The 17,303-nt window shown below is 44.1% G+C and overlaps 1 protein-coding gene across 1 annotated transcript in view; it reads right to left on the minus strand.

Moving 5' to 3' along the window:
• LOC311367331 (netrin receptor UNC5D-like) overlaps positions 1-17,303 on the minus strand; it is a gene marked incomplete at both ends in the record, with an annotated part of 166,265 nt that overhangs the window by 38,978 nt on the left and 109,984 nt on the right. The window contains 2 exons of the mRNA XM_084486158.1: positions 3,750-3,917; positions 4,171-4,345. Coding sequence (XP_084342284.1) covers positions 3,750-3,917; positions 4,171-4,345 — 343 coding nt within the window. The remainder of the gene's footprint in view (positions 1-3,749; positions 3,918-4,170; positions 4,346-17,303) is intronic.

A 17,303-nucleotide genomic window follows, 5' to 3' on the forward strand; every position in this document is an offset into this window, starting at 1 on the left:
GTTGGTTGAGCCCCATTTTTTGACTGTACAGACCAATTGTGAAGCAGATCCGATAAATTCCCTAGGAGGAGTTCGTTCAAATACAAGGCGAAAAAAACGAAAATAAGACGACGGAATTCAAAACGGCCAACTTTGACGGCACGCCACGGACACGCCCTTCAACGTACAGTCACAAATAACACGGCGTTGGTTCAGCTCCATTTCATGACTGTACTGACCAATTGTAAAGCAGGTCCGATAAATTCCCTAGGAGGAGTTCGTTCAAATACAAGGCAAAAAAGTGAAATTTGCCGGTAAAAAAGCGAAATTTGCCGGTAAAAGTGCAAATTAAAAAAGAGAACAGCCGACTTGCGGTGGGTTTTGGGGCATGGTTCCAAGAGGCTTTTCTGTAGGTATTGTCATGTTGTACGGGCCTACCGAGTTTCATACATATTGGTGAAACGTGGCGCAGGGGCTGCTTTTTAAAGATCCTGTAGGGGGCGCTACAAACATGACAACCACGATTTTTGGTATGTGAGGTACAGGCAACAGTCTACACGTGTCCTGTGAATTTCATATTCATAACTATTACGTTCTCCGCAGAGTGATTTTGAGCCTCTGGCGGCCATGTTGTTTTTCCAATCGACTTAATTTTACTTGAGCAGTTAGAACTTTGTTCCCCAAAGGCCACTGAGTTGGTCCCGCTCAAATGAAACATTGCGTCTATGAACTGTGGCTATTTTAGTAACAGGCCACGCCCATTTTGAAGCCACGCCCCATAAATTTTTTTTTTTACTCTATCTTGTTCAGAATTTGATTCTGAACAACTTTAGTAGAGAGGTCCAAGATCATAGGAGTCCAATTCATGTAGATATGTGCAATTTACCAATTTTTTGGTAAAAACCACACCCCTTTTCGAACTCAATGGCTCATGGGTACTTGCTACTTTAGTGTACAGACTAATCATTATGTGAAATTGAAGATAATGGGCCATAGATGATATGTGCCAAAGGATTTTTGTCAAAGTCGAAAAACCTGGGATCCTTGGGGAATTTACTGTTTTTAACTAAATTCAAAATGGCGGGAAATCTGGCTACCGGAAGTGCTAAGTTAGTATCTGCAAATTTCTTCATTATGAGGATTTGCATATGTGTGCAAAGTTTCATGAGTTTAGGTCCGACCGGTGACGAGTTATGCTTGTGCAAATGTTGAAATTTTGGCATAGTTGGTATAGCGCCACCTAGGGGCGAATGTGAATTTGAGGGCTAGAATATCAAATTTTTCACCAGTCCCACAAAATGCACCAAGAAAAAATGAGTTTTCGAATATGTGCAGGGGGGGAAAAATGCAGTCAAAGAGGCTTAAAAATAAGAATAATAATCGGATCAAAAACAATAGGGACCTTGCAGGTTCTGCTCGGTCCCTAAAAATCAAAAACGGCGTCACTTATTCTCTTCAAACTTTATTTTCTTTTAAAAAGTCGCACCTGCGTTCAATTACTTATTAAGGCACGGGACACGCAGTGATTGCGTCATTGATCAAAACAACAAAAGTGCGACGCTTGTAGTTCTTTAAAAAAAATGGCTCCAACAAGGGATGAATGTATGTTACCCTTAAAAAATATATTTACGGTAAACTAGAACATGACATAATATAAATACAAAATATAAATAAAAAGTATACATAATGCATTGCATCACAAACCTTTTTGAAAGACTAATTTGTGAGACAAGATTAGTCCCTTATAAACATACTCAATGTATAAATATACATAAATGCACACATCTATATAATATATTGATGTTATATATAATTAAGGGTTAGGGATAGCATTAATTGACTAGAAAATAGTTTCTTCCATCTTCAAAACGAATGGAGGGGCCATAAAATGGCCGACATCGCAATAGAGTGGTGTCCATCTGCTTGAACATAACCCTAGTATGGATTAGCTGCTCCCAAATTGAAGGAATTTGCCATGGCTGTGTGACTTTCAACAAGACTGGGAACGTTTCACACAAGACGACCAAAACCCAAAGCTTGGAATGGCTCAGTTTCTAGTAGTGATATGGGATGGATGCCAATCTCCTGGGTGGTGGATTCTGGGTCTGATCCATTCACATTCATTGATTAAAGAAGATAGAGAGGCAGAGAGCAAGACAGATAGAGAAAGAGAAAGAGAAAGAGAGAGAGAGAGAGGGGGGGGGGGGGGAGTAAGAGAGAGAGGGAGAGGGGTTGGAAATGAGAGTGTATAACCTTTCCAAACCTCTGACAGAGCACAAATGTGCACAGCTTGCTTACAAAAGCAGCTGGACCAAGCCTGAATTAGAAGCTACAGCCTCTCTTTGTGCAGCTTCCTGTGGTACTGTAGTCCACCTGGACAGCTTTTCTTTCAACCCCCCGACCAAAAAAAAAGCAGAAGATGCTGTTTCTTCCCCTCTCCCTCTCTCAGGAGCAGGTCTGTGTACAATGTTACACCATCCTGCTGACTTTGAACACAACGTCACTTTGATTGTGTCATGTTTCACCAAGCCTCCTCTCCACCTTGACGTCTCCATAAAGATCCACCCCTCTTTCTACTTGTTCATTTAAATGCTAATTTTTCTGTTGTTCGAAAAGAAGGAACGGACGGACAAACGAACAAACGAACGAAGGAACTAAAGAAAGAAAGAAAGAAGAAAAAAAGAATCCATTCAGGAGTGGAAACAGCATCCCTCTGAAGGAGAGAGCGGGGGGGGGTCTGTTGGTTTGAGGGTAAGCAGGATGATTGTTTATAAAAGTAGCCCCTTTCTCTCCGTCTGCCGCTGTAGTATTCTTATGCACGAGCCCGCTAATAACACAAAGTTAGGCTATCAGTCTGGAAACACACACTCGGAAAGTGCAGATTATGTTGAGGATTATATATCAGTTCTCCTCCTCAGCACTTTACAACTTTAAGTTCCTCTCTCTCTCTCTCCTCCCCCCATTCGTCCGAGAGCCTACCGAGTGAGAGACCTTGTCCACGGTCACATGTCAAATGGGGGGAGGGCGGGGTAGTAGGAGAGATGGGTCAGGTGTAAACACACCTCACTCCTACCGATGAACAACCTCTCTGCTGACTCAGCGTTTCTTCCCAGGTGAGGAGAAAAAAATAAAAGCCTTTTATGCATTTTCACTGTGAAAAGCAGTTCTGTGATTCAATATTCACTGGCTTGTTTGGTTCCCCAGCTTTTCTTCCTGTCTTTGGCATTGGGTTCCACAAAGGTTATGGTGATGTTGGATCTGTTGACATGCATGTCATTTATAGTGTTTTGCTGTCTAATAGGTATTAGTATCATTTGTTAGGTCTTCTTGAAACTGCTTTTGGTAAGAATCGAGAGCTGTAAAGAGAGAAAGAGTAAAATAAAGCATGTTTTTGAAGCAAACAACCAACATCCCTTCATTTCTCCACCAGTGGGAAGTGAAGCATTTCATGAATCTGTGATTGATCACAGATTCATGAAACACTCAAACACTCAAACATCACACTCAAACATTAGCTTGTACAATTGACCTACAGCATCTTGTAGTTTTATGCTCATTTTACCACACAAAACTTCTTTAATATGCTTCATAAGACTGACTGTGTGTGTAGCTCACCTGGACAGAGTGTGTGTAGCTCACCTGGGCAGAGTGTGTGTGTAGCTCACCTGGACAGAGTGTGTGTGTGTGTAGCTCACCTGGACAGAGTGTGTGTGGACTCACCTGGACAGAGTGTGTGTGTAGCTCACCTGGACAGAGTGTGTGTAGCTCACCTGGACAGAGTGTGTTGCAGGTGCTCTTCTGCACCGCCATGCCCTCGCAGAGGGCCCCCCCGTTGAGCGGCGCTGGGTTGGTGCAGGTGCGCGAGCGCTTCTGCAGGCCCCGCCCACAGCGCACATTACACAGCGACCAGTCGGTCCAGAGGGACCAGCCGCCGTTCACTGGGAACACACAAACACAAAAACAAATGGGTTAACGTTATGATAGGATGACAATAATTTGATTTAATAGAGAATCATTTTCATCATATTTAATGGAGATGTATTTACTGACTTTTGCATTTGTGTCGTGGCTTTTGAATTTGGATTGTGGTGTTTAATGTGTTTGTGTGTATCGAATGTTGTAAGAGTGTTCGATGTGCAGTTGGCACGGCAACATGAAGCTAACACCGGCCCCCCTGCTAACCTAGCTCACCGTAAACGACCACGGCGGCGTTGGCGCTGTGCCTCTTGGCCACGATGTTGCTCGCCACGCAGGTGTAGTTGCCCGAGTCGGACAGGCGGGCCTCGGAGATGATGAGGTTGTGGTCGGCTCTCGCACCGAACTTAGCGTCCATGTTCAGCGGTTCATCGTTCTTCAGCCAGGATACCTGCAGACAGCGGAGACGGGGTGGAGGGAGAACGCTGTTAAAGCTGCCGTCAGTGAGATGTGAGGGTTGAGAAAGCAAGAGAGAGCAGAACAGAGCAGAAGAGAGCAAGAGTTTGGAAACGAACAACCTAAATAAAGACCCCATCGCTCTCTGCCCCGTCCCTGCGTCCTGCGTTCGTTCACCTGCATGGGATTGTTGACTTTTTTGTCTTTGAGGTCTATCAGCCAGGATCAATGTCGACTTCCAACAACACAAATTATACAATACTTAAGAAGGAAGTAAGGATTTTAGGCTGTTTGATCAGTTCACCGGCGTTGTTGGCGATAGGAAGAACATATTTACGCAGGCTTTGTTCTTGGGACTTGTGTGACCTGAGGGCCCGAGTCCTTCAGTCTCTCTCTTGCTCCTCCAGCACCATCATCACTTTTCCCAAACACATCCTCAGCACTCACACAAGAGCTCCACAAACTCAATACCACTTGATATCACATAAACAACATTTTTTTTAAATGAACACGTAAAACATTGTGGGGATAAATTCTCTCAAAATGTAAATGTTAAATTTACATTTGTCCTTTAGAGGCCAGACAGAAGCTGTTAATCTGTCTGACGTAACCAAACAGTGGGCATTAGGGGGGCTGGGCGCGGGTCAGATCTCCTTCCATTACTAATTCAGCAGCGGCTCTAGTGAGTGAATGTAATTAGGAATTACAAACGGAGGAGCGCTCCGCTGGCTGCTGCTCCGCTTGCCTGCCTGGCTGTAAATTGCTATTAGTGCATCGTTGGCCTGAGCCTTTCATTGAGGAGACTGACTTTGGGCTCCAGGGGGAGGGACCTGTTGAATTATGGCTGTGTGTTTGATTAAAAAGTCAACATTATTCTCGAGGCGTATGTGTGTGTGTCTGCGTGTGTTTGCATGTGTGTGTAGTTCACCTGGACAGAGTGTGTAGTGTAGAAATGCCGCTGTGTGCATGTTTGTGTGGCTGTGTGTGTTTACATGCGTACGTTTACATGTGGGTTCTGTGTGTGTTCAGCGTGTGTCTGTGAGTTTGTTTCGTGATCTTTGTGTTTTCTTTGTGTACGTGTGTGTGCTTCCTGTGTATGTGTTTGCGTTTGTTTATATCTGTGTGTGTGCGTGTGGGTTCTGTGTGTTCCTTGTATTTGTGTGTGAATGCTTTGTGATCTGTGTGTGTTCTTTGTGTTTGTGTGTGCTTCCTGTGTGTGTGTGTGTGTGTGTGTGTGTGTGTCTGCGTGTGCGTGCTGGGGAGTGTCTATTTGCCGAGGGAATATAACAGAAGCCAACACGCTCCAAGATTGCTTTGCTCTTTCGCAGCACCCCGAAAGAAAAATTGAGCTGTGAAATCAATAAATCAGGGGGCGCGTTGTCACAAGTGTCCGGCTTCTGTTTTGTTCTTCTGATGGGCCCACAAGTCTTTCATCAGGCCTTTAATTTCGTTCTTCTTCTCAGTCATTGATAGTCGTGCGGGCGGGCGAGCTCCGTGTAGTTCCCTCTCTCCCTCCCTAGCCAGCGTTTATTTATAACCTGTTTGCACATTCAAACTCCCTCACCCCCCCTTCTCCCCTCCTCGCTGACGGATGCTGTGGGAGCTGTTGTATATCTAACTGTCATCGCGGAACATCAAGAAAATTGACTCCTCTGATTGTCCCCCCCCCCCCACTGTACTCAGAGAAATTACATTCATATGGAAGAGCAACGATAACGTCAAACGCTACATGGAGCTGATGTATTTCAATAAGACATCGGGATTGGAATGCGACATACATACGTGTTCGGAGAGGATAAACAACACAAGGGAAGACGGCACAAATCTCGTTTGCACTCTTTTGCGCCAAAACTTTGTTTTGATAGATATTTACAGTTCAGCTGTATTTTTCTCATATGGAAACAGTTGTGGGGATTACATTAAAACAACATAATCTTTCCACTGACATCACTCTCTAAGCTACCCACCACTTGTTCATACAGCTCCACTGATCCGTGATTTGTGATTCATTTGAGTCCCAGTGATTTGTTTGTTTTGTTTTCGTCCCCATCGCTACCCAAACGCTAGCTTATCTGGGCGAGGCTAAGATGTGTACTAATCATAGTTTTTTGTGACAACCTACTTGTGCGAGCTAATGGTTAACTTTGCGATACACAGATGAACGTGTTGCCTTTGAGATGGTGAATACATTAAGAAATTATATTGTCGGTGGGAAGATACATGATTTAAATAATTAGATGAAGCAATCATTGTAATTCGTAACCTGCTCCGTTTCAAAATAATCACTGGGAAAAACATCCTCCTGATGCGTGTTTAATATTGAAGAATATTAAACGTCTAACACGCATTTGAGGAGCTACGTGTGTTTGGTCTTTCCAAACAAACCTCGCTTTGACACTTTTCATTTGTATATAATAAAGGGAAGCTCAGTACCTTCACCAGTCATTAGAATCCAGTAAGGAGATGAGACCTCATTACTTTATGAACCACGGGCCTGAGCCACAGAGTCATTCTACTTACAAGCCTTTTATTATCCGGCGTTAATATGGCCAGCACACAGAGGCACTGACCTAAATTCAATACTGAACAGACACACAGAGGAGACCCGGTGTGCGGCACCAGCCAGAACGCTGCATGGTTTAAGAAGCCAGGAATCGTTTCAAAGCCATTCAATCCTTCAGTAAAAAAACATCATTGTTTTTAGGGGTGCACGATAATTATCGGGCCGATAACAGAAATGATTACGTCATTCCGATATCCGATATCATGACGAATAGCCCCGATAACATAGCCTATATAATTTCAGTGCCCCGCTCCCACTCCCACAGTGCCATGCTAAATTAAAGGTCTTATCGTAACCCTAAAAGTACACATCATACAGTCAATTACAATACATGAGTTCACAGCTGCACGCGTATATAGAAAATGTTTATTTTTATTATTATGTTACACCTTTCCTGCTGTCGGCTCCCAGACCGTAGTCGAGAGCACAGGGGAGACGTCGATGTTCACTTGGGAGTACCACCCTTCCCTTTGACCAGCAGTTGGTCTGCTTATAGGTCGGAATATGGTCGGAATGAAGGGGCCGCAGATTATTGAAAGGCTGTGTACTTTATTCTTAGTTTCAATAACTTTACAGTACAGGTTTGCACAGACACAACCAGACTTGTTCATTACTTCACTAAACTGACACACACTACCGCACGCACGCACGCACGCACGCACCAATTATTGACAACAGTTAGCTGAACATTATAGGGTCCTTCCACTCCCTGTTTTCTCAGTTAAACACAGAGATCAACTACATTTGTCCCAGTGTTTGTTAGATGTGAAATGAAGCAAAAAAAGACGCTCTCTTCCTCCGGTAACGCAGTCGTTTGCGACGCCTTTCTTATTCGTCGTTTCTTATATTTGTCTGTGACTCCAATGCTCAAATCTTTCATCGATCGATGCGGATGTTGTGGATGCAACGGAATATATGATGCATCGCTGCAGCAACATTTAAGATTATCGCGATGAGTTCTGCCCAATATGCCTCCGTTGCTGCAGTCAGACCAAAACACACCTGAGTGACAGGGGCCGTCGTGGACCCTACGTCATATCCCGCCCCTTGCAAACCCACACCCCTAAACCCCCCGTTGATTCTACTGATGTCTGAGCAATGTCATGATCATATATATGTATATGTGTGTGTGTTATCAGTTATTGATATCGGTATCTGCCTTTAGGAGCTGAAAGTTATTGGTATTGGTTAAAAAAAAGTTATCGTGCATCCCTAATTGTTTTACTGTATTTCATTAATACACAGGATCAGATGTTATAATCCCTTGTGCCAAAATCCAAGGAAAACACGTATTCAGAAGCCCCTGCCCAAACCAACCTTATAAGCACGCTGGCCACTAAGCTACCAACCAATGGTGAAAAACACAAGACAAATGGCCCAACTAACAGTAGTATGCAGTATTTCATTGGGGTTATCAAGTGGGCACCCTCTTTCACCGATGTTTCGTTAAGTTAGGCCCACGACACCTCCTGAGGGCTTAACAATGACACCAGTGTCCTGGGCCCTCATTTATAAAGGTCTCTGCGCACGAAAATGTTGCGGAAACAGGGATGAAATGTGCGTACGCATCTTTCACCGCCAATGTCTTGATTTATAGAAAATTTATCCTTGATTTTATCCGTGATTTATCCTTGCGGAAAAGAGTGCGCAGTTCTTTGCATCCTTTCACCCTAGAGTAAAGGTCCTGCAAAGTTTTTCAAACAGTGATCTCCGAGACGACAACAGGAAGTTGGTGGCGGTAATGCACCATATCGGTTTGCAAACCGCCAATAACGGCAAAAGAAGAAGAACATGCTCCCGATACCCAACGCACATTGCGCACCACATACTATGACTTCGGATTTATTTATTCATTTTATAAAAAGCACCCATTATGAAATATGAATTAAGGCAATATTATGTTCAACACACTACAACCCTTTCAAATCACAATCCTCGGCCAGACCAACTGTATCACTTAAGTTTTATTAATTTTCCTGATACATATATATGTAGGCCTACATTAAATTAGCCTATAGGACATAGTAATTAATTATCCTATTGGCACAAGGCCAATAAATAATGCTCCTGTTGGCCTCTGTATTCTAACTGGCTAAAATATGGCAGCTTTGGAATTGCTCGAGAATTTAGCGAGGGGTATAAGACGCGAGCATGTGTAATGCACGTGTGTTTTCCTGTGTAATGATAGGTCAGCAAAGGCTCCTTATATACTAGGAATATTCATTGATTAATTAGCATTGACCTTTTAAGGACTATTATGGGACGATCTTGGGAGGAGCATGGCAGCTTGTGCATGCTCGTGCACGAGCACAAACTTCAACACACGTTGGTATTAATAACGAGAAGAGTGCGTAGAGGTGTGCGCCACAGTTTTATAGATCTGAATATTTTTGTGTGTATGCAGATTCTGAGGTTTGGGCATACGCAATGTTTTAGGGAGGGTTTTTACGCAGAGTTTTATAAATGAGGCCCCTGGAGTCACCCCCCTCTATGCTGCCACCACATTGCCACATTTAATGCATCTAAATACTATATATAACCCTGATCGTTAGCACATTAGTCAGCTGGCTTATCTTAGCATTCACCCTAGGAAGTATGTTTTCTCCTTACCCACAGCCATTCACTTTCTCGTTCTGCTGCCAAGTAGGGATGCACCGATTGTGATTCTGGGCCGATACTGATGTTTAAAATAACAATTTGGCTGATAGCCGATGCTGATGTCGATGTTTTTTTTGTTGTTGTTATTTATTCCACCTTTACATGCACGTTCTTGCCTTTGACCTCAATGAATTGAAAATTACAACTTTTCATCGGATTGCTCCGGACTCGCCATTTCTACTGCTTCATCGAATCTGTTTGGTGTTTGTTTGTGCGTGCGTGTGCGGCACACGTATCCTGGCTTGTGTGTAAAAACACTGGCTCCGATTGGCTACCATGAAACATGACTCTGCCTTAGCCAATCATAATCGCTTATCTCATTGTTAAACCAGCCGGTCTCCTCACTAGCAATTTGTGTGTGGAGCCAGGGGTGCATTCGGATTACGCAGTTTATTCAATCAATTCATAGTAACGCACCGCATTTAACGGTCAGTAACGGTAACAGCGTTGTAACAACGGAAACAGTAATTAGTTAGATTACCCGTTACTGAAACAATAACGGCATTACCTAACGCCGTTATTTTAAACAGCGTTATTACAAATAGATCAAATCTCATCAGCCATTTGAAAAGCAGACATAGAGAAGTGTACAACGATTACCTGAAAGCCGAGAAAAAACTGAGAAATGAACGGGACACCAAGAAAGCACAAACCACCACCAGCAAGACTCAGTCGATCACCACAGCATTTGAGAAAGGGAAAAAATTCCCCACGGACAGCGCCAAAGCTAAAGGGATCACTAACAAGGTGATGGAGTTCATCGCATTAGATGACCAACCTTTCTCCGCTGTGGGGGATGTGGGGTTTCGAAGCGAAAAGAGTTTAGAGTGAAATGTCACTGGAACATGTCTTACAAACTGCATATCGCTGATCTTTCTCCAAGACAGTGAAATACGTAAGCGGGCACCTGCCCGCTTACGTATCCGTCATCCGTCATCACGCCAGAGGCGTGTCCAGCCAGCGGCTGTTATGGGTGGTATTATTAGTAGCCTACCATCTGTTGCATCTTCTCGAAACTGCATGTCATACCGCAAATAACCAACACAACATTTAGCCAGCGCAAAATTGATATGACACAACAGATAAACATCGGCCACTGCCGTCGGTGAATGTCATCTTATTTCCAGATAGGCCGGCAGTCAACAACGCGAATATCGGCCGTTACTGATGTTCGTCCGATAAATCGGTGCATCCCTACTGCCAAGGACATGTTACTAACCGCCTGCCTCAGACTTCGTCCAAAAATGCCCAGTTCAGACAGCAAGCTAGTAGCAGATCTAGCCACGAACCTCACGCGCCGATTTCAATAGGCCTTAGTCGCGTACTCCAGCCTCGCTGTGCTGCCTCTCCAGCCATTTCAGTGTACTTCGCTTTCTTAACCTCATTGGCTTCTTCAACTGTCTTCCCAAGGAACTGTAAGTTCAATGAAATAAACAATCTTCTCCAAGTCCGACCACAATAGCATATCCGGTCTTAGCCTAGTGCTAACAATGTGTGGAGGGACAACAATCTGCTGAATAAGATCCGCCTTCATTTCCCAGGCTCCTCCATTACTTAGCTGCCCGGCTCTGTGCCTGCCTCTATGTGGTCTAGCCTTTTCCCCCTGACGCACAAAGTTAATTTGCCTACCCTCTTTACTAGCGGCTGATGAATTAACTTCTCTCCGTTTATCATCAACAGACTCTGCCAAACATTTCAATACCTGGTTGTGACGCCACGTATACCGCCCCTGGGAGAGACTGACCTTGCATCCTGATAGGATAGGGCGGAGGCTGCACACACAGGAACATAGTGTGCATGTCTCATCCTCACCAAACCATTGATTTAAGTTCTGGGGAGATGGGAGCACATCATATGTAGCACCTATCATGAATCTGATCCTGCTAGCCTCCATGCTCCATAGATCTCTCCATTTTATCTTCTTCTTCTTCACTCCCTCCCAGTTCACCCACTGCCCTTGTTTTGCCTGCGACACTGCCTTAGTACATCTTACAGTCTCCTCCTGTCTATGTATCTCTTCCACTACCATTTTCCTCTTTTCTCCTGCAGAAGCCTTACCCCACGAGTTTACCTGCGTCCCTCCCTAAGCCCCCCCGCCCATGCTGAACATGGCCCATGATATCCCTATGCCTAAGTACCGATTGAGCTTGCTGAACCGCTTGTTTTGATTTCCATTTCCTCCTTCCTGCGTTAACTGTGGGTGCAACCCTCCTCACCACTGGGTCCTTGGACTGAGTAAGAGTAATTTCCAGTCTAACCTTAGCACATTTAAATTCTGTCAGACCAGATATTGGCAACTCTACAATGCCCTTCCCATACAACGCTACGCTGCTTAGGCAGCGTGGGACTCCGAGCCATTTTCTGACAGAAGAGTTGATATTGAGCTGGTATTAGGACGAAGGTTTAAAATATAATCCACCTCGTAGAAGAGCAAAGATGAGGCCCCCTACAATCACAAGATGAAACAGGCCCTCCAAACGTTCTTCCTACCTCCTAAGCTTCAGGATTGGATTTACAAGATTATCGTTTTGATTATTGATCATCGGGGGGAGTTAAAGTTAAGTATGCTATCGAGTATGAAACATGATTATTTCTCACTGAAGATCCCATACCCCATGAAGGGTTACTAACAAAACTAAATCATTCTAACCAAATAGTAATACAAGCAATCTGCTGCAAACACAAGCACACACAAGTACACAAAAACACACACAGCCACAAACACACACAGCCAAAAACACACACACTATTGTGTAAGGGTTCTCGTCCACGTTACATGTCAAAATGCTTCAGGGTCAATTACACTGTACACAATATTTTGGAAACACTCAAAAATAACACATCCATCCACGGATCCATCCAAGTGTCACCTAATGAGGCCTCCTACTGACACTTAGTCCGTTGATCATATGATTAATCTAAGAGCAGGTATCCTCTTTCATAATATTAGTGCACTCAGCGGGGGGTGGGGGGTATGTCTTTCATATCCATGCTCCACCTCTGATTAAAGATATCCCGGAGCTCCCGGAGGACTCGTCTGCACTGAACCAACTCATCACGTCGGTTTGACACTTCAAAAGACACCCCGGCTCCGTCCAGAACACACTCTACTTCCTGTGATAACGTGTTTACTCTGGCTTTGTGGGGGCGTGGGGAGTGCCTTCTACCACAGTATTTTCGTCTCTCTTGAAATGCATGGAGAACCAACTGTTCCAGCATGCTTTTGCTGCTGCTTGTCTTTGGGTCGGTATGGAAGAGTGTTCTGACGTGTGGAAGGCGGCTCGGTTCAGGTTTGAGGTGTTCTCTGGGTTCCAGTTCTGCTGTGGTGACATTGTGAGGAGCTGCGGAGACACGGCGAGTCACTTCCACCGACGTCCAGCTGGTTAACAGAGTCCAACGCAGAGAGGCATCGCCCAGCTGTCACCCACCTCCCCCTTCTCCAGTGTTCAACAACCCTCTGGCTGATCTCTGCAGCGCTGTCTCATGTCTCTCTCGTGGATGGGATCCATGTTTTCATATGCTATGTATTTTGTGATTTTTGGATCACACTAAGAAAGTCTAACCTTGTGGGAACGTTGCAGTGCTTCACAATGGATGCCCTCGCAGTAACCCGCTCACATTAACCACACACGGAGTTGCACTTCGACGGAGGTGTCGACCTTGCCACGTGATTGGAACCAGCAACTCACACTGCCAGGCGAGTCATCTATCCACAAAGGCAACGCCTCCCACACGGTTTAGCGCCTGTTTTATCCTCTTCTGCGTCTCCTCCCTCCCTCTGAGTGCTACGAAGGCTAGGTTTGATGTTCTTTCTACTTGTGTGTTTGAGTTTTTCTTTTACTTTTTTGTTTACCATACTCTGGAATCCAAAGTGAATTTTTGAGGCATTTTGGGTTTTCAGCATCTTGCTCAGAGAAGCCTGCTGGTCAAGGGCAGTGCAAACTTTAGGGGTTTTTGAACCCAGGGCCTTTCCGGCCCCCCATTGCTATTCATTGTTCTTTAAAATGTCCTCTTTAAAGGGCGCCTATTTTACCACCAGGTGTGAGTGTGATTAGCCATTACAAGCCAGTACCCACTCGTGATTTTCTAATGGCTTGTAATGGCTAATCACACACCTGTTGGTAAAATAGGGGCCCTCTAACCTTTTTATTGACTCATTTATACATATTTAAATATTGATTGCTCACTTATTTGTTTTAGAATTAATTTCATAGCCATATTATTTATTATGTAGCCATATTTATTCAGTGATGTATTTATTTCTTAAACATTTATACAAACACTATCTAGGCTAGGACGATAGGCCGAAAGGAATTCAAATGGGGAGATTTTGTCGAGCAGTTTCCCCGTGAGATGAAGTTATGTCTTCAAAGAAATGTTATCAAACTCGCTGGTGGAGGACTGCTACGACTAGACCTGTGTTCAGGTCTGGGAAACGCCGGCTCTCGCTCTCACCGCGTATACCGGCTTTTATAACAGTTGTTTTAACTTACATTGAGCTATGGACTAAGCCTATACTGCCTCTTAAACCTAAGCAGGCTCTTGTTAGGCCTTAGCCCAGCGCTGTGCCCCTCATCTGCTTCCTTCCCTGGACATCCAACATCGGTCTTGGTGAAACGAAATGGAAGCCACAAAGCTACCTCCAAACGGAACAGGTCTCCAAGCGACGACTCCTTAAGGCCCCACTACACTTCAGACAAGTGCCCCAGGATCTCCTCACCATCGTTGGAGGCCTCATTGGGTGCCATGGCTGCCCCTGATGGCCACTCTCCACTCGACTATGGCCTGACGAGCCCTCGGTCCGCGATGTTGCCCCCGTCGGCTGCTGACGCTAACACTGTTAGCCCGGGTGGTCCCGCTTGTCAACTTCCACCACCGAAACCAGCAGGTACTTTCGCTGAGTGTCCAACAGCTAGCAACAACAATCCTGCTAACTCAGACAGCTTGGAGTGTCTGCAACTTCCACCGAATACAGCTACCTATTATGACTGTAACGTTCATTGCAATACAGACATCTTGATTGTTGGTGACTCAATTGTTAGACAACTAACTATACTAGGTGCAATCACTTACTCTCTCTCTGGTGGTAGGGTTATTGACATATTAAAGCTCCTTCCCTCTCTCCTTAACTGGCATCCTACTGTCAACACTGTCATCATTCACATGGGAACGAATGACATCATGGCCAGAAGTTCGATCAGACTTCAGGATGAGCTCGAAACTCTATGTCTCACCATAGAAAGCCTGGGGAAGCGCTGTATTGTGTCTGGCCCGATTCCATTCAACTCCAGAGAATCTGAATGCTTCAGTAGGCTGTATAGTCTCCATAATTGGCTTAAGAATTTCTGCCAGGCAGCTGGATATGACTTTATACCAAATTTTGATATATTTTGGTCAAACTCTAGTCTCTATAGGCCTGATGGTGTGCACCCCAATAAAAAGGGAATCAAGCAGTTAACCATCAATTTTATTCAGTTTATTGCTTTTAGCACACTTTGACATACATCACAACAGCATGACCCAATTCAGTCTGTTAATATACCCAGGTCTAATAGTATGGGTCCTGCTGATCCTTGCCCTCCCTCTCATGTTAATACAGACCTAGGGAACCCCGCTGACCTTCAACCCTGTCTTATTGACTTGGATAATTCTAGTTCTTCTCCATGCCTACAGATGGCACTCTTTAATGTTATATCGATCTCTAAGAAGACATTTATTGTAAATGACATTATCACATCCTACAAGTTGAACTGTATCTTTCTCACTGAAACATGGCTGGATGCCTCAGGCAATTATGAACTTATTGAAGCATCACCATCTGACTTTTCCTTTTCACGTTGCTTTCGCTCAAATCAGAAAGGTGGTGGCGTGGCAGCTCTTTTTTCCAATATGTTACCCTGTAAGGATGTTTCTTTTGGTACTTACTCCACCTTTGAATACCTTGCTATTGCAATGAAGCCACCAAACTCCTGTTTAATGGTCACAATTTACCACCCACCGCAGAACAGAGTATGTTTCATCTCTGAGTTTGGTGAGTTTCTATCTAATATTGTGACAAACTACGATTTTATTCTCATTTGTGGTGATTTTAATATTCACATTGATAACACAGCAGACTGTTATGCTATGCAATTCATTGATCAGTTGTCAATGTTTGAGCTTACACAACATATTTCTGTACCTACTCACAATCATGGTCAGACTTTAGACCTTGTTATTTCAAAAGGCCTATACATTTCCATAACTGGTACCTTAGATGTTCGGATCTCTGATCATCTTTGTATCTTCTTCAATGTTGCCTGGCCTTGACTTACATCAGGCCAAAAAAATATTTTTAGGCGCAACATTGGGGAAGAAACTCCAAAATAATTTATTACTGCTTATATAAATGCTGCTGAGTCACATTATGACCTGAGTCGGGTCTTTGTTGCAAACCTAAATCTGAATTTCTCTACTGATTTTATTTGTGATAATGTAGGCCTATCCTCAGACTGTGGTGAATTAGTCAAGTATTTTAATGCTTCTGTTACACAAATTATGGATAGTATTGCACCAATACAACTTAAGGCTGTCTCAAGAAAACAAAAGCCACCCTGGAGGACTTCCAAGAGAATAAACACTTTAAAAAGAACCTGCCATCGTTCACGTGGGAACGAATGACGTCATGGCCAGAAGTTCGATCAGACTTCAGGATGAGCTTGAAACTCTGTCTCACCATAGAAAGCCTGAGGAAGCGCTGTGTCTGGCCCGATTTGCTTATAAAAAAAGCTTGACAACAGTATTTCTCCCAGATTATATCAGATAGTTCAAATTAGGGATGTCACGATACCAGAAATTTAGTAGTCGATACCAATACCAGTGAAATTCCACGATTCTCGATACCCAATTCGATACCACGGTCAAAAACAAAACAATAAATCCCATGTACTTCAACATACACTCATTTATTAAAAACATTTAAACATTACAAAAAACAGTGGCACTGGCATGTAGCCTTCAAGTAATCAATAAAAATAAACCACTATTAACATTACAAAAAAAGAACAGTGTAGCGTTCAAGTAATAAGAAATTTAAAAAAAATACGCGCTGAAAGCAGGCAGTCATGCAGCTATGTGGCTCGCGTTTAAAACATAACATCCATCCTAATATTAAGTAATATAACGCAGGTGCGCAAGGCAGCCACAGGAGACGCCAAGTACCTGGTACCTAGTACCGGGTACTTTTTTTTAGTACTACCTCCGTCGAGGTTCCAAGCAAGCGGAGTAGGTATTTTTGTGTGACGTAAACAGGCTGCTGGAAACTGATTGGCCAGTGGCTGTAAATGGGAATATTCACTCAAAGTTAAGTTGTGTCCGGCGTGGTTGGAGTCCATGGACCCGCTCCCGAGGGGGACACTGATCAGCGTTTCGCCGTGTGTGTCGCTCATTTCCCAGGGCTAGAGTTAGGCTGTGCGTGGTTGTGTGTGTCCGGCGTGACTGGAGTCCACGAACACGCTCCAGAGGATCAGTGTTTCGCTGTTTCGTTTTAGTGTCGTTCCTTTCCCAGGGCTCGAGTTTCGCCTCCATCAACGTTACTGTATGACAACAATAGACGTGCAGTCATTGCGCTTTTTATTTTATTTTATTTCCCATCATAACCTTTACCGGGAATCAGGAAATAGTCTTGATCAGATTCAGATTTCCCGGGAATCGCGTCTCCTGTGATTAAAACCTAATGACGACCCGCCCATGT

Source organism: Micromesistius poutassou, assembly GCF_964030765.1.
Source record: "Micromesistius poutassou genome assembly, chromosome: 22".
NCBI lineage: Eukaryota > Metazoa > Chordata > Actinopteri > Gadiformes > Gadidae > Micromesistius > Micromesistius poutassou.